Source organism: Gastrolobium bilobum, unplaced genomic scaffold (assembly GCF_033153095.1).
Source record: "Gastrolobium bilobum isolate Gb01-03AN ecotype WA unplaced genomic scaffold, APGP_CSIRO_Gbil_v1 utg1816, whole genome shotgun sequence".
Taxonomy (NCBI): Eukaryota; Viridiplantae; Streptophyta; class Magnoliopsida; order Fabales; family Fabaceae; genus Gastrolobium; species Gastrolobium bilobum.
In genome coordinates, this window is record NW_026896632.1 from 27887 (window position 1) to 46602 (window position 18716).

The 18716-nt window shown below is 36.9% G+C and overlaps 1 protein-coding gene across 4 annotated transcripts in view; it reads right to left on the reverse strand.

The window, feature by feature from the left end:
• LOC133301158 (uncharacterized) overlaps window positions 1–18716 on the reverse strand; it is a 29416-nt gene that overhangs the window by 8381 nt on the left and 2319 nt on the right. For all 4 annotated transcript variants that reach the window (XR_009750147.1, XM_061500773.1, XM_061500774.1 and 1 more), the window contains exons 6-14: window positions 15121–15177; window positions 14885–14997; window positions 12499–12578; window positions 12294–12380; window positions 2905–2985; window positions 2601–2762; window positions 1215–1331; window positions 352–424; window positions 128–249 (exon numbers count right to left, since the gene is read on the reverse strand). Coding sequence is in view for 3 of the 4 variants with exons in the window: in XM_061500773.1 (XP_061356757.1) it covers window positions 128–249; window positions 352–424; window positions 1215–1331; window positions 2601–2762; window positions 2905–2985; window positions 12294–12380; window positions 12499–12578; window positions 14885–14997; window positions 15121–15177 (892 nt within the window). In the remaining variant the exon portion in view is untranslated. The remainder of the gene's footprint in view (window positions 1–127; window positions 250–351; window positions 425–1214; window positions 1332–2600; window positions 2763–2904; window positions 2986–12293; window positions 12381–12498; window positions 12579–14884; window positions 14998–15120; window positions 15178–18716) is intronic.

An 18716-nucleotide genomic window follows, 5' to 3' on the forward strand; every position in this document is an offset into this window, starting at 1 on the left:
GAATCATGGGAAAAAAAAACCAGAAAATAGTTTTGCCAAAGAGTGAAACAGTCATTTACAGCTCCAAAAGCAGGGAAGCATGTTTTGATAAACAGCCAACAGATAAAGCATGGAACTTGTTAATCACCTCTTGATCATCAATATCTGAGAAACTTTCTGATTCATCATCAGTTTTTGCACTGGTATCATCTTCTCTATGTGACTCATCATACTTACCATCTTTAGTGGCCTCATGCTCAACATTAGCACCTATAAAAACAATTTATGAGCAAATTGGGAACGAAAAACTGTAAACAGAGGTAATCTTGCTCCTTGAGAGAGAAAGAAAGAATGAGAAATAAGAGCACCCACCAATACTTTCTGGCACAGAGGAAGGAAAATCTTCTTTCCGGCTCTTGCACGCACCATTTGATGCTTTCAACAACTAACCAAAATAACCGGCAAAAAAAAAATAAGAGATTTGTAAATTGGGTTTGTTTATGGCTTTTTTAAAAATTTTGTTCAGCATCATGTTGTATGGAAAGAGAAGATGCAATTGTCTTAAATTGATGCCAGATGCTCATATACATGACTTCATTCCCTTCAGAAAGGGTGGTTTCATGTAGGATAAGGACTATATGAAAGTAAAAGCTTCTACGGGGCCACATTATTGTAAAGGCCACTCCTCTTAGGAGTATTCGTGCAGCAGATGAGTTAACAAGTGGTTAAATTTACATGGTAACAGGGATGTCAGCGCTAAACTGTGAAAATGTGCAGACAGAGCATTTCTAATTGCCTCATACGGTTCATATCAAGGCATCTAGTATTCTTTGGCTTGATGTATTCAGTTTAAACTAGCATGGGCATGTTGTTCAGGTATAAAATTTGGCACCAGCATGTTGTCCCTAGAGTTTGTGGACAAATGTTTTCTTGTCCCCTCCAAGATAAAAATCAAAATTTAATGGAATTTAAGAGGATCTTCTCTAAAAACTTATTTTCATGGATACTTTATTGCCTAGTTATAGTTCTTAGTTTTGTTTATTAGACTTTTCAGATTATATCAAGTTTAGTTAGCAATTTTACTGTAAAGTCAATGTAAATAATTTTGCTTAATTGCATTCAAGACAAGCCATAGTGACTATTCAGAATCCTTTATAAGTTAAAAAAAATTATTTACATGAATACGTATAAAAGAAAATTCAAACTACCATAAGACCTAGTCAAGGTATACTTACATCATGTGATTCGTCGGCAATTTCCTCAGAAAGTGTGCTTTTCATTCTCTCCATCTCAGCTTGCTGGAATGCAGGAGGATCCAAACCACCACCAAGTCCTCCAGAGAGTTTATCAAACTGTAAGTGTATCAATCAGCTCAAAAGTAAATGGTAAAAATCAGCAGTGGGTTGAAAGTGTTGTCAGGATCGCGAGAAAAAATCGTACGATCGTATTAGCGAGTCAGATCGGAAATAAGATCGTTTTTCCGTGAAATCGAATAGGCGCTGCACTCTTTCTCTTCGTTATTATTATTTTTTTTTGGCCTAATATTATTTGAGGATTGAGTGCGTCTTATTTATTTGTTTGAGAACTTACCAGCACTTTTTTTTTCTTAAATGTTAATTATGCACTTTCTATTTTATTTTTTTTTCTTAATTTTTTTTTTTTGGAGTACATGGGAATCGAATACACTACATACACCTATTACACACCCCACCACTAAGCTAACCCTAATGTTTTTTTTCTTTTCTTTCTTAAAATATTAAATGTTAATTTTGCACTTTTTTGTCATGTTAAATGTTAATTATGCACTTTTTTTTATTGTTTTTTTTTTTTAAATGAGCTAACCCTAATGTTTTTTTCTTTTCTTTTCTTAAAATATTAAATGTTAATTTTGCACTTTTTTGTCATGCTTGCTTAAATGTTAAAACATTTTTTGAGTTGGTCTTAGGGCTCGTTTGTTTGGACTTCTTGAAAAAGTAACTTTTATTTTTTTCTTTTTTATTTTTATTTTTTTTTTTTTTTTGGTAAACATTTGTTTCTTATTTTAAAAGTGATTTTTATAAAAGTTAAAGCTATTTATATTTTTATAAAAATATTTAATTTTTGAAAAAAATATTTGACTTTTGACTTTTGATTTTCTTAGAAGTTAAAATTTTTAACTTCTGAAAAAAGTAAATTTTTGACTTTTTTGTGACTTTTTTTTGAAAAGCAGAAATCTAAACGAATTAAAAACGAGAAGTGTTTTTTTTCTTGGAAAAAAGCAGTTTTTGAAAAAAAAAAAAAAACTCATACAAATGGAGTCTTAGTTTTGTTTGCAAAGAAACACAATAAGTGGTGAAACCGTGTTGAAAATATATTTTTAAATGCTAATTAATAATTATACTGAAATTGAAATGGTGTCGCTGTGTGTTAAGGGCTAATTTTGCTTAATGCTTAATATTCTTCTATATGGGACTGAGTTTAAAATGCTTAATATATTATTTTTTTAAATTAAAATTAAATAATATAAGATCTTACTACCAGCGCCAATCCCACTATTTATAATCTTGTTATCCCATTGCAATCTTATATAAAATCTCGATTTTAAAAAAGCTAAACATCTGCACAAGGAAGAAATTGCTTACATCCTTATAGCATGTTTCACATAATCCAAGAGCAAAATACGCCACTCCACTATCCTTGTGCTCGCACAGTAGATCTTTTGAATTACATTTTTTGACTTCATCATTTGGAATTAGTGTTGGATTTCTTTCGTGTTCTTTTGCCATCGTATTCAATTCCTCAATCTGTAACCATAATAGATTGATGAAAATTTTCCATTACTTTCAAATCCAAGATTGAGAGCTTTGCCTTAAACACACTCAATAAACTTAAAAGTTCACAGCATACAAAAAGCCACCGTGACATCAAAAGGAATCAGAAACATACTGTCAAGCTAGAAGACTCTGTGTTCTCAAATTCAACCAATCGCTTGGTCAATGTTGCTTCACATACATGGACGATTCTTAGCTGCATTACAAATTAGAAAATCAAAATACGCCCAACAGTAGAAAATTACTGAGGCTCAACTAAAACAGCTACTAGAAAACTGAGTAACATCCTTGAAGTTCAGATCCATAACAGAGAGAAGAAACAAATCCATCAACAGTGTGTATCTAGTCTATGCAGAGCAGAAGACGAATGGCATATGTTACTGCTAATATGACCATTCTATCTCTTTGAGAACAAAAATGCTAAATGGAAACAAGTTGCAATACTAAAACCGATAAGAAAGAAATTTTGTGTGCCGTTTACAATACTATGCGCATATGGTACACAGACATAAAATCACCCTACATGCAAAAATATTAATAAAATAATAATTAGCTTATGGAAAGAAATATCCTAGTTCCAAAAAAATTAGAAACAGAACCATATATACTCCGGAAGTAACCTAGTACTGCAAAAGGGGATAAATTTTTATGGTCATAACTGAGTGTGAATATAGCATTGCTCTTACGGAAATCAACGACCAAGCATGTTCCACATCTTTATTTCAATGAAAAGGAAAATTCATTAAAGAAAGAACAGGCAATGTGTAACTTCCGGGGTGGGGGATAAAACATCCTCCACAAAAACAGATATATATATATATATATATATATATTTTAAAAAAGGAAGAAACATTGAGCAAGAGAAGAGAAATATTGAACCAAAAAAAAGCAACTTGAAAAAATCAAGAATGCAGCAAAGCTATCCAGTCTCTCTACATATTAAAAATGGAAACTCTATTGAAATAGCCACTAAGCATACCAACAAAAAAAAACCATATACAAATGTAAAGAACCAATTTAACCCACAAGCTTAAACTGTTAAGTGAAAGCTCATCAATAATTTTTTATTACATCTCTTTAACATGCCCCCTGACACGAAAGCTCATTGAGCTAGAAGAGTGGACAATGCATTAGGCCCCACCTACCTGTGCTTAGACGCTTCACAATATTTAATTATTTTTAATAAAATAGAAGCGGTAAGGATCAAACTTGTGATCACTTTGTTATAGAGGCTCAACCCAATTGCAAATATTGAAAATATATGTAATTATTTGTTTCTTTTATTGGGCAGATTTGTTTAAGATTTAGACAGATTATGTTTACGATTTGATTTGGGTTTATTCTTTTCGGCTCATTAATTTCTCTATAAATATTATAACCTTGTACACTTTTTCTTAAGTGAATAATATTACAGCTTTTCACCTTTCAAGTTGTTTAGAGCTTCGATATTGGAGCCTCTGCTTCAACTAAACCCTAAGCCTGCCTCCAGTCACAGTTGCCGCCTACCGTGCATGATCGTTCTTCAAAGCTTGCCTCCAGTCATAGTTGTCGTCTATCATGCAGGATCGTTCTTCACCTTTAGTGCGCTTTTCACTAGCTGAGCTTTGATTGAATCGGTTCAGATCCCATTCCAGTCACTGCCACAATCATAAGACGCAGTCAGCCGCTATCGAAAAATTTTCCGATGAACTTTCCGACCAAAAAGTACCTCAACAGGATCAGAAGGAGTTGATTTATCCATCTCCGCAAGACCCACCCTGAAAGGAGGCCCCACACGCTCTCACAGGCCACTTTTCTCCCTGTGCATGACCGCCACGCTACACCTTATGCCGGTGCAGTGGCCGTTCCACCCAACCATCCTCTCTTCAGATTTGCCTTCACTTAGCCACCCAACCATCCTCTCTCCAGATTTGCCTTCACTTAGTTCAATGGACATCGTTTAGTTCCCTGGTGTGTGATCTCATGCATAAAGATCTGATTTTTGTCAAAGATCCGACATTTTATTTCAGATTTGAGTTTTTTGGCTTTCTTGAACCTCCATTGTTCATATCTGATCTTTCCATCGCTATTTGGGGTTCTCGAAGACTTTGGTCGTAATTATCCACTCTCTCTTTTTTTGCTATTGTTGTGAATATTAGTTTAGAATAGTAGTTTACTAGTCGCACATCATGTATATCTCTTTGTACTTCCTTTCTTTTCAGTTATATAATAGACTCTCCGCTGTGTAGTCAAGACACATGGATTACTCACAAATCTCTCGGGTCCTGATATTTAACATGGTATCCAGAGCCTAACGAGAGGAATTTTAATCTACGTCTGTCCAGTGGACCTACTGTTCATCAAGTAAAATTTGTCTTTTCGGAAGCTGTCACACCGACAGTATTCCGGCCACCGTCAGCCACCGTCTTCTGTCACCGGAAAATTTCTCTGGCGACTGTTTTTGTCAAAGCATACGTCAACGGACTCAGAAGGAGCCGATCTACGCAAAGCCGAAAGACCCACCGTCATAGGAGGCCCCACGCTCTCTCACGCGCCACTTCACTCTCTGCGCGTGGCCAACACGCGCCACCTTCCTCCGGCGCGTGCGGTGTTTTCCGGCAACCGTTCGCCGTCGACCAAGGACAGACTTGGTCGCTCAGCAATCCTCTTTCTAGATTAGCCTTCACCTCGTTCAACCAACTTTGTTTGGGTCTTCTTGTTCACAGTTCGTGTCCCCTGATCGTGTTGCCTTTGTTCGTGTGCTGCTGTTTGAAGCCAGCAACAACCATTTGTTCCTGGTTATTACTCATCGGACAACCTTGTTCTTTGTTCCTGTTCTCGGGCGAAGCTGTTCGCATTTGCTGCCACAGCCAGGAGCTTGCTTGCGGAGTAGATCCACCGCTCCACTTTGGTTCTGCTGCTACTATTTCAGATTTGATCAGCCACCATAGTCGCAACATTAGATACAGTCACGTTTTCCATACCTGTGTGCTTTTGTTCCCAGTGTTCGATCTTGCTGTTGCGTGACATTGAGGTTAATTGTGACTTTGGTTCTTTATTTTACTGGTACTTTATTCTAATTTTGGATCATGGATGATTCTAGCTCATTTCCTCAATATGTTCCTCGGTCCACTATCCCTGGTTCCATGGCTACTGTTGCGCATATAGGTAATATCATCGTCTTTCTCAATCACATTTTTCTTGTCTCTCTTCTTTGTCTTCTGTGTCTGTTCCTAAGACTATAGGTGAGGCGTTATCCCATTTCGCATGGCGACAGGCTATAATTGACGAGATGTGTGCACTTCATGGCAGTGGTACTTGGGATCTCGTTCCTCTTCCCTCTGGAAAATCTGTTGTGGATGCAGATGGATATTTACTGTCAAGGTTGGTTCTGATAGACAGGTGGATCGTCTCAAAGCACGTTTGGTGGCCCCAAGGGATATACTCAGGTGTTTTGCGAGGATTATGGGAATACATTTTCCCCAGTGGCAAAAATGGCATCCGTTCGTCTCTTTATTACTATGGCTGTCATTCGTCACTGGCCCCTCTATCAATTGGATGGCAAAAATGCTTTCCTCAATGGTGATCATGCAGAAGAAGTTTACATGGAGCAACCTCCTGGGTTTGTTGCTCAGGGGGAGTCCGGTTTAGTTTGTCGACTCCACAAATCTTTGTATGGTCTCAAACAATCTCCACGAACTTGGTTTGAGAGGTTTAGCACCACTGTCCAGCAGCTTGGTATGACTCGAAGTGAGGCTGATCACTCGGTATTTTATCGCCACTCAGACTCTGGATCCATTTATTTGGTGGTATATGTTGATGACATTGTCATTACAGAAGACGACCATCAAGGCATTACTCAGTTAAAACAACACCTCAATCGTCATTTTCAGACAAAGGATCTTGGAAGACTACGATATTTCTTGGGAATTGAAGTGGCTCAATCCAAGGATGGTATTGTGATATCCCAAAGGAAATATATTATGGATATTCTTGAGGAGACAGCTCTGTAGAATGCTAAGCCCGTCGATACTCCTATGGATCCAAATGTCAAGCTTGTGCCAAATCAGGGGGAACTATTTTCAGATCCAGAAAGGTATAGAAGATTGGTTGGGAAGCTGAACTATCTCACAGTTACTCGACCAGATATCTCGTTTGCACTCAGTGTAGTAAGTCAGTTCTTGAATTCTCCTTGTGAAGATCACTGGAATGCAGTGATCCGTATTCTCAAGTACATCAAGAATGCTCCATGTAAAGGTCTCCTCTATAAAAACAAAGGTCATACCAGAGTTGAGGGATACTCAGACGCTGATTGGGCAGATTCCCCCAGTGATAGAAGATCCACCTCTGGGTATTATGTATTCCTTGGAGGTAACTTGGTTTCTTGGAAAAGCAAGAAACAAAGTGTAGTTGCCAGATCAAGTGCTGAAGCAGAATATCGCTCCATGGCCACAACCACCTGTGAACTCTTCTGGTTAAAACAACTACTAAAGGAACTCAAGTTTGGAGACATTGACTCAATATCTCTCATTTGTGATAATCAAGCTGCTTTATATATTGCTTCCAATCCAGTGTTTCATGAAAGGACCAAGCACATTAAAGTAGACTGTCATTTTGTCAGAGAAAAAGTCCTCTCAGGAGAAATAATCACTAGTTTTGTTAGCTCAACTGATCAATTAGCTGATGTATTCACAAAGTCTTTGAGGGGGCCTAGGATAGATCACTTAAGTAACAAGCTTGGTGTATATGATCTATATGCTTCAGCTTGAGGGGGAGTGTTGTGAATATTAGTTTAGAATAGTAGTTTACTAGTCTCACATCATGTATATCTCTTTGTACTTCCTTTCTTTTCAATTATATAATAGACTTTCCGCTGTGTAGTCAAGACACACGAATTACTCACAAACCTCTCGGGTCCTGATATTTAACAGCTATCTTCTTCTTTTTTCGTCCATGGGACGTTCGTGCATCCACTCCACTGTAAGAGGTCTAAACACACAAAAGACATGTATTTTCGCCTTCATGGGAAGCAACAAGTTCTAGACAAGCTTGGTAAAGCATCCCCATATTTGACTATTCAACGAGGATAGTCGAAACAAATTAAGGCCATTGCTAATACTTTTAGTAATCCATATGACACTTGTCCTTTGGCTATGTTTGATAAGATCACACACCCCACATATCTTTTTACTTCTTGCACTAATTTCAAAAATTCATGGATTATGAATTTTGGTGCAACTGATCATATAACTTGTCTAGCAAACCCGTTTCTTTCATAACACCCTATTAGTGATATTCATACTATAGTTGTAGCTGATGAATCCCACAAAGAAGTTTTGGTAACATCAAATTCAACCCTCCTTGTTTCTAAAAAATGTTCTTCATGTTTCTTAGTGCTCCACCAATCTTATCTCCACTTATAAGTTTACAATTGACTTGAATTGTGCTGTCACATTTTTCCCTACGCATTGTGTTATTTAGGATCTCACCACGGGGAGGACAGTTGGAGCTGCTAAGGAGCAAGTGATATCAAGAATCAATTATTGATGACTCATCACTCGTCTACTCCAATATCAAAGATTTGGCTTCATCACAAGTATTTGGAACACCCATCATTTAGCCCACTGAAGTCAATGTTTCCTTCTTTATTTCTGTATCAGTCTATTGACTTTTTCCATTGTGATGTTTGTGAACTTGCAAAACATTATCGTCTCCATGGATGTCACTTTCCATGAATCTGAGTCATTTTTCCCTTGTCATCACTTTCACGGGGAGAATAATTCAGAAACTTCGTCAATTTTCACCTTTGAGTCTGAGCTCCCTTACCATTACCCATACCTCCTGAATCAGTCTTTACTTCCTCGGGTGCCCTAGAATTTGAAAACAAGCAAGAAGACTTGGTTGATAAGGCTGACAGTCCATCTCATACTCGTTAGAAGTCCCCTATCGATTGAAAGAAGGTATAGAAGGCTCGGACACCCGAACTACTATATCAACGTGACAGAACCAAGCATATTGAGATCGACCGTCACTTCATCAAGGAAAAACTAGACAGCAGACTAATTACTACGCCTTATATTCACTCTGGTTGTCAACTACTTGATGTCTTGACCAACGAACTTCCCATAGACAGATTTCAAGAACTTCTTGGCAAGCTGGAAATGATAAACATCTATTCCTCAGCTTAAGGGGGAGTGTTGTATATATTGAAAATATATGTAATTATATGTTTCTTTTATTAGCCAAACTTGTTTAAGATTTAGACAGATTATGTTTAGGATTTAATTTGAGTTTAGTCTTTTAAACCCATTAGTTTCTCTACAAATATTGTAACCTTGTACACTTTTTCTTAAGTGAATAATATTACAGTTTTTCACCTTTCATGTATGTTAAGAGTGTTAGTGTTAATAGTGTAGAAGTCCCACACTGAGTGTGTCTCTTTGTATTCTTCAATTGGTTTGCTATATAATAGCACCAATGTTGTGTAGTTTAATACAACAAGGATTACTATCATTTCCTCTTGTATCTATGATATTCAACATGGTATCAGAGCCTAACAAGAGGAATCTTAATCCGTTTAACTTAGTTCTATTTTCCATAATTTCAATATGGTTATAGAGAGATATCACCCTGCTTGTGGGATTCTCGTTGCTATTTCTTTTTCGGGTTTTTCTTAGTATGCTCTGTGACTGCAGCTTAGACTGATCTGTCACATCAGAAAAGAATGATCCTTGGGAAGTTGTTGGGTTGACCACCGTTGTCGTTGACCGACCACCGTTGACCGCGTTGTCCACCGTTGACAGCCGTCTCCGGCGACTTTTTCGGTGACTTTTCCGATGACTTTCCGGCGACTTTTCCGACGACCCACCGCCGTCTCCAGCGAATTTTCCGATTCCGCGAAGCTTTGTTTTTCTTTAATCTTCTTTCTTCCTAAGATGGAGTATTTATACTATTCATCATCCATCTTGAGGGGGAGCACTGTCCAAGTTGCTGATGTTGTCTCCGCTGATGTTAATTCTGTCACCGAAGTTCCTCTTGAGGGGGAGCACTGTCCATGTTGTTGATGGTCATTCCAGCACAATTGTCTTTGCCGATGATAATTCTGGCACTGTTTAGAAGTTCCTCTTAAGGGGGAGCACTGTCCATGTTGCTGATGGTCATTCCAGCACAATTGTCTTTGCCGATGATAATTCCGGCACTGTTTAGAAGTTCCTCTTGAGGGGGAGCACTGTCCATGTTGCTGATGGTCATTCCAGCACAATTGTCTTTGCCGATGATAATTCTGGCACTGTTTAGAAGTTCCTCTTGAGGGGGAGCACTGTCCATGTTGCTGATGGTCATTCCAGCACAATTGTCTTTGGCGATGATAATTCCGGCACTGTTTAGAAGTTCCTCTTGAGGGGGAGCACTGTCCATGTTGCTGATGATCATTCCAACACAATTGTCTTTGCCGATGATAATTCCGACACTGTTTAGAAGTTCCTCTTGAGGGGGAGCACCGTCCATGTTGCTGATGGTCATTCCAGCACAATTGTCTTTGCCGTTGATCATTCCAGCATCTTCCATGTTGATGTTCATTTCGACGCCATTTTTAGCACATTGTTGATTTTTGGTTTCTCATTTAGGAGATTTATTTTGATGTCATGTTACTTGGTCTTTCTTGTAATAAGCTTGTAGCATAGTCAAGGGGAAACCACGGCTGCTCACCAATTGTTAAATGAAATGTCTGAGAGGGATCTTGATGTTAATGTCCTGGTCAGCTCAGTTGTCGATGATAATTCTGGCACCATCCATGCTCTGATGTCCATTCCAGCACTGTCTCTTTATCAGCTCTTCAGACTGATGGTCATTCCAGTTGATTTGTTGTACTTAGTCATTTCATTTCGTTGATGTAGCATTGTTGTTTTTGGTTCCTAATGGGAGTATTATTTATGTATCAAGCTTGTAGCATATGATCTATATGCTACAGCTTGAGGGGGAGTGTTAAGAATGTTAGTGTTAATAGTGTAGAAGTCCTACATTGAGTGTGTCTCTTTGTATTCTTCAATTGGTTTGCTATATAATAGCACCAATGTTGTGTAGTTTAATACAACAAGGATTACTATCATTTCCTCTTGTATATATTCAACAATGTACAAATAATCCCATCCCATAGTAGGTTTAGGAGGAAAACACACTTAAAGATGTAAACATTCCACTACAATCAACGTACAATGATAATTTAAAATTGGATAAAAGAACAAATATAATTGGAAGCCAGAAAGAGAAAAGTACAAGAACAGAGGAAAAGAAATTCTCCTCAGAAGAATAAAAAAGGAAGAACCAAAAAGAAAACTCGTCGACTAACCAAAGCTGGATAATCACTACCACAAAATTTTGGCCTCCTTGCTTTTGCTAACTTTTAGAAAAAGCCATCAGATACAGAGATTGCTCCAAAGTAAAGAGACAACCCCATTGTTCACTAAGAACCCCAAAACAATGGTTTCATAAGAAAGTATTCACCTTACAGTTGCAAAAAAAAAAGAGCCTACTTTGATGTAGAGGAGGACTCACTCCTAAAACCCAAGCCGCTAAAAGGGCAGAGCCTCTACTTTAAATGAGAGTTCCATGTCTCCCACCCAACGGATAAGGGACTCGTACTCCTGTATCAATTTCATCGGGTTGGAAAGAGCAGTTCATCCTCACTCAGGTGGACAAACAGGGCCCTAAATAAGCAAGTCCAAGCTTTTATCATAGACAAGCAAATACTCGATTCAACCTACCAATCTCAACAAATCTAATGTAGTTGTGGTCGTTGTGACTGGTGAGATCATCAGATCCTAAATGATTCACACAGATATCACAATAAAACAAGGAAATTCATGCATAGTTTTGCAATCATCCAAGTAACCAAGCTTTAACTTAATTTTGTATTTTTCAAGTCAAAACTTCTGGATTGATAGCATCCAAGTGCACTTTCAAGTAAACCTGTATTCATGCATGATACATTCACCTAATAGGATTTCCAAAGTTCTAAATTTCATATATGGTATATAGTGACCAAAAGAATCTATTATCACTAAATGTAACGCCACCCCATATGGCTACATACCACTAAAGCAGCAATGAAGTGACTTAAGTTGAAGTTACTTTCAAAAGAGACTTAAAAGGTATTAATCAAAAAATTCTAGTTCTCTAATTCTATTAATTACATCTACGACAGAACTAACGCAAAAAAGTACAGAATAGAGTGAGTAATAGTGATGGCAAGGAAAATTGGAAGAGAGAGAGAGAGAGTAATAATAACAAAGAAACATAGATCAGAAGGGTGAGGAGAAAGCATATGCCATCAATCAGACATCAATATGAGCCCATATATTTTTTCCCTATACACTGTGGACAAAGCATTGAGCGCTTTTAAGATTATCTACTCAGTAATGATTATCTTAAAAAAATGTGAGGAACTGTAAAGGTTGGAAAAAATACACTATTAGCCACATATGACATATAATGATATAATTCAATCATAAGGTAGTTCTAACTTACAATATCTGGCTTAGAGTACTTAAAACCATGTGCAAGAGCAGAAATGTATAATGCTGCACCACATAATCCACTAGGTTTCCTCCCCGTCTGTTTTCAAACATTAGAAATACAATATCTTCATTGTGAAAAAGAGTTCACAAATTCAAATCCACAACAGATGCTTTCTTTTATTGAAAAGTCCAATGCCAGACCAACATCAAGTTACCTGCATCCAGTCCCGTTTCATGCTTGCAATAATGCTCAGTGCAGTTTCCGAGACAAGCACACTCCTTTGGTTTAATAAATCTACATGCAAATCAATCTAATTATGTTTCCTCACTCGAAGAAAGAAAATATGCGAGAGAAATTTTAAATAATGAAATACTTAAACCAAACCATGTTTAAAATTCAAATATATAAAATGGATAAATATTTTTTCCATGTTAACAACATATAAGTTAAATGGTGTTAATAAATTTCATCTTATATCAAAAGAAAAACAACATATAAGTTAAAATATAAAGGAAAATTTTCTCAAATTAAAGTAATTTATGACCATTTTCAAATAAACATAAACCAGTTTATAATTCCCTTCTATATATTCTCAATTTATTCAGGGTAGTATCTAATGTCAAGGGCAAATCTTTGAAGGTCAGGAGTTTGAGAAAGGCACTAGAAGAAAGACTTGCAAGAGAAAACACCAGAAGAATACGGAGTCCAAACTCTTTTAACTAAATTGAGAGATTAAGATTGTTAGAATATCAAGAAAATATCTCACAATATTATTATTGTAGCTTAAAATATTTTAGAGTATCATAGATGATCTCTCAAGAGTGGTTTCCATATTTCATCCTTTATTTCCATATTTGATTAGGATTAGGAGTCTAGTATTAGTATAAATAGAGCTTCAACCTGACCTTGCATTTATGCAAAGAGATTTTTTCTCATACTCGAACTCGTGTTCCAAGACTCGCCCTCTCACGTCAATATATATAAGAGAACATTATTCATAGTCTTTTTTGTCTCCCTTTCCCTCCATATTTACCTAAATCCTATAATTTTAACATGTATCAATGCTACCATCCTCGTGACCTATCCTGTTACCATTCAAATGCCAAGTTTCCTAAAGTTTGGAACATAGTATTTCACCTTACCTTAATTTTTTTGCAATTGTCTTATGCCTCTCGCAGTCTATGACAAATTATGGCCACTCTTTCTCTTTCTCGTTAATCTTTGTCAGTGGACTTTACTGTCCACCACTGCCACCATCTTTTCCGAAATCCCTAAATCAGTTTGTCCCATCTCACTGTCGGTTCTTGATCGTTCGATTGCTAGAATTTAACCACTGCTAGAGCCACCATGTGCCAGATGTTCAAACTCCAATATGTAGATTTATCTTGTAGTTTGTGAATTTACCGTGGGTGTTTGGCTACCCTCCTCAGCTGTTGTTTTTTGCTTGCATCTTTTGGGTCAGGTTCATTATGCTCCAATTCTTCTCTAATTTCTTGGCATTCTTTGTGGTGTTTATCTCTAGTTTGTCATTGTTTAGACTACTAGTTGTTTCCATCCCAACTGTAGTCTACCCATCTCCTTCTCATATGTAGTCTAACCTCGTTTCTATCATATATTTATTTCCAAGTTTACTGGGTCTCCTATGTTTTCATGTTGTTTGAAGCTGCCAAATGTTGAATCTTAAAGAAGTTTTAGTTTTTATTGTGTTATATTTGCTTGCCAAGAAATTTCCCCTAATAATTTTTCTGGCAATGTATCTTCTTTTTTCATGCAATACTACAATCAGCTTGTTAGAGAATAGTATAAACTATTAAAGAGGCCTTCACTTACCACCTTAAGCTTTTGAGTTGAAATAGTTCTTTACATAGTATCAGAGCTTCAATGACCACAAGGTCACGAGTTCGATCCTCACCCCCCTCCCCCTAACTTTTTCTTGTGGAACTTTTTAGTATAGGTTGGTGGGCCTGTGCATTATCCACCCTTCAAGCCTAGTGGACTCTCGTGTGAGGGGGTGTTAAAGAAGTATAAAACCATTAATGTAGCCTCACCCCACAACTTAAGTTTTTGGGTTGAATTGGTTCTTTACATAGTATCAGAACTTCGGTGTTACGGGTTTGATCCTCATCGCCTTTTATTTAGTTAATAATCAATTAAGTATTGTGGAGTTTTTTAGCACAGATAGGTGGGCTTGTGCATTGTCCACTCTTTAAGCCCAATGGGCTCTCATGTGAGGTGGCGTGTTAGAGAACAGTGTATACCATTAAAGAGGTTTCACTTAACAGTTTAAGCTTTTGGGTTGAAATGATTCTTTAACAGTTTATATTTTCATATTATGTTCTTTTAAATTGTTAATTTGTAACAAGTTAAAAGCTTAATAAGCTTCAACTTGAGGGGAAGAGTGTTAAAATATATAAAAAATATCTCATAATATCATTATTGTATCTCATAATATTTTAGAGTATCTCATATCATCTCTTAGAATTGACTTTTGTATTTCATTATATTTTTGTTTCCTCATTTGATTACGATTCAGAGTATAGTACTAGTATAAATATTATATTGACCTAATTAAACAAACTGAGCTAGAAAAAGATACTTACTATTAGTATATTTATAAATAAAAAGACTAGGATCAACTGGCTTTTGAACAATTGGGTGCTCTTCAAGCCTTAACACTTTACAAAGCTGCAAGAAAACTGCTCCAAGCACATAACTGCACAACAAAGTCATGAACAGGAACAAACAACATTCAGAAACACACACACACACAAAAACAGAGATACGTTAAGGTGAAATTAGTGTCAGAACTCCAGCAACAAAAGAAAAGCATACTCACACATTTGTCCTTAAATAATTTGAAAAATCAATAAGAAGGTATGGTTTATTGTTTTGCCTGCAAGAAAAAAATATAATTTCAGCATAAAAAATAAAATATTGCAAAGAAGATCAGACTCATTAATGATAAAACAAAAAACAAAGGAAGAAAAACACATTCCATTGAACCCATGCTGCACTTAAACCAGTCTTACAGAACTTTTCACCATCAATTACTATTCACAAACCTATCACTATTCACTAACTAACAACCCTGACCCAGTGCTAGCAGCAACCACAATCCCATTGCAAACACAAACACCACAAGCCCAAATAAATGCACCTGTTATAGAATTTTATAAAATTAAGAGGAGCTGAGGGAAGGATAATCAAGGAAAAGATAAGACTACAAGGGGGAGAGGGAGAGAAAGACATTATAAAATGTCCTGTCTAACAATCCTTTTTCCTTGGGGGCGAATAGAAATATTTTTTTCCAAATGAAAAACATATTTCACTAAATATCTCTTGTTTATTCCTTCCTTAACAAGGTATCTAGAGTCTAACAAGAGACAATCCAATTCCGTGCCTACTTGGTGGATCACTACCCATCGATGACAAAAAAATTTCCACAAACCATGTTCCACTAGTTTCCAGTCTCCTTAGCCATGTCATCCTTCCAAATGCTTCTAAAGATGTTCAAAGGCCGAGCCACTGTTTTGACCAAATATTTCAATACCCTCTTTTCATTGACAAGTTGGATGGTACGAAATATGACGCTTGTGCATCCAATATCATGCTCTGGCTCAGCAGCCAATAAGATGTGGACCACCTCACTACCAAAGCCAACTTAATGCCAACGCCAGAATAATCCAAATAGGCTAAGATTAATGCCCCATTATTTAGCATCATCAAAGGAATTATTCATCCGTTGTGAAATAGATCTTGAAGAATATGTCTGGACTCAAGCCAAGGTCCTCTATACCAAAGACACTAAATGCTATTATGGGATATGCCAAAACCTCATGAATGCCATTGCCCCTCAAAGGTTTGATGGCTCTAAGTCAGAATATTAGGGCAAGATTCATGGAGCCCTACATGATTTCAAGGATCCCGTTACTATTACCCATACCCAAGAGCTTAAGTAGCGTAATACCTTCTTCATGTTGTTGGCCAACTTTTAGGATCAAATTTTAGGATCACTTATTGTCCCAACTTTGAACATAGTGTGGTCTACTCTATTACATGTTCTAGCCAAATAGTTGTCTGAATTGGAAGTGACCCCTGCTTCTGCTCCTACATCGGTTGATTCCTTAGCCCTTTTATCTCAAAGCAATAATTGTGGTCGTTCACGTAAGTTTGGTTGATCTCATCCCTAGTGTGATCATTATCATTGGTTAGGGAACACAATTTACAAGTGTTAAACTCTCCATGAACGTCCTCTTGCACAGTCAATATTACCCAAACTACTCCATATGACACATAAGACATCAATTAACCATCCCCACCTCCTGCCGCAACACTAGCTACCTACGTCGATTTCCTCAAGTGGTTCGAGCAACATCAAGTCTCAACTTCCATTGCCTTTATTGTTAATACAATAATTCTTTCGTTGGTCTCTCTTTATCACCATACCTTGGTTCTAGGGTTCTTAATTTTGGTGCCACTAATCATATGTTGAGTGATAAGTCCTTTTTCTCCTCCTTTTTTTTTCTAACTATTTGTCAGCTATAACCTCGGGTAATGGTTCAAAGATAAAGGCCGCCTAACCCACCTCAACTTGTGAGGCTCGGGGCACTAAGGTTTACATCCCTACAAAGAGAACTAGGTTTAACTTTAGGGATAATCTTTCCTACCACGGCTCGCACCCCATATTTATTTAAAAAAAAAAAAACTCAAGTTAATCAAAGAATTGGAACCATCCATCCATTTCCCTCCCCCTCCGTTGATAATATATTTTATGTCCCTGGTTTTCCATTTAATTACTTTCCATTAACTGGTTAATTCATTCTCTTGACTATCTCATCTCCTTTACTAAAGATTTTTTTATCTTGCAAGACCGAAGTTCAAGGAAGAGGATTGTGCCAAATGTGAACACAATGGTCATTAAAAACTTTCATGTTCTTCCTATGTTTGCTCTATCGTGGATTCTCCCCTCACCGGTCATCCTCATTTAGCTTATCCTAGTCCTACCAAGCTCCGAAAATTGGAGTTGCGTCTATCCAAATCGTCTACTATACAATGTGAGTTGTGTTAGTAGGGAAACATACACGTAGTTTGTTTCCTACTAGAGTTAGTGGTAATACTATGTTTTCATTTTCTTTAGTTTATTTTAATGTTTTGGTCCTAGTCATATTGTGTATATTTTGGGATCCAAAATTTTTGTCACCTTTATTCATTATTACTCTTGTTGTACTTGATTGTTTTTAATGGAACATTGATATGAGTTGTTTACTATCTTTCAAAGGTTTTACAATGAAATTCTAACTCCATTTGGTGTCTTTATCAACATTTTCAAAAATTTATGCCCACTAGTTGCATTCCAAACCAAATTGACACTAGTTGCATTCTAGACCAAATTAAGTCTACTGAGAGCAAAAACCAACACCTAATTGAGACAAATCAAACCCTCTCACTTCATGGACAATTCCCTTTTTTTGATTTTGGAGTTATTCCGTTCTCATTGCTTGATATCTCATTAATCAGATGCGTTTTGTTTTCCTTAATAACCCAAGTACCTCATTTTGTGTTTTTTCTCCATCAACTTCTACATTCTTTGGCATTATGTGTCTTTAACTTTATTTGTTTGTTCATATTCATATGCTCGTCTTGCTATGGATAAGCTATCAACTCAACCCCACAAGTGTGTCATCTTTTCTTACACTTGGTCTCAGAAGGGTTATCGATGTTACTCTCTTTTATCCACTAATAACTTGTCAAAACCAATATTACCTTCTTTGAGTTTGTTCCTTTCTTTGCGACCCCCTCCTCGAATCTTGAGTCTATCTCTATAGTTTGCTCTCTTCCTCCGGTCTTAGTTGAATTCACCCCATCACATTTAGGCAACCCGACTCCTTTTCATCCCCTACAAGTATATCGTCATTGGTTGCATTTACCTTTAGCACCTAAACCAGTCTCTACTCTTGTGGATAATGAGGTCAACACGAACTCCACTCCAAATCCTATTAGTCCAACCTTGCCTCATGACGCTGACCTTCCCATCACTCTCAGAAAAGGTATTTGTTCTTCAAGTAATCCCTCTCCCCACTATATTACTTTGAGTTTGCATGTCTCCTTCGCATTATGTTTGTATTTCTTCTATGTCCTAAGATTGCAGGTGAGACTTTATCTTGAGTGGCAACAAGCTATGGTTGATGAATTATGTGAACTTCGTAGCAGTGTGGGACTTAGGATCTCATTCCTCTTCCTCCAAGGAAATGGATATTCAGATGCTGATTGGGCAGGTTATTCCACATTTCCACTAAAAAAAGATCCATTCATGGGTATTGTGTATTCATTTAAAGTAATCTAATAACCTAGGAAAGTAAGAAACAAAATATTGTTGAAGATCAAGTGTTAAAACAGAACATAAAGCCATGGCATCAACTACTTGTTAACTAA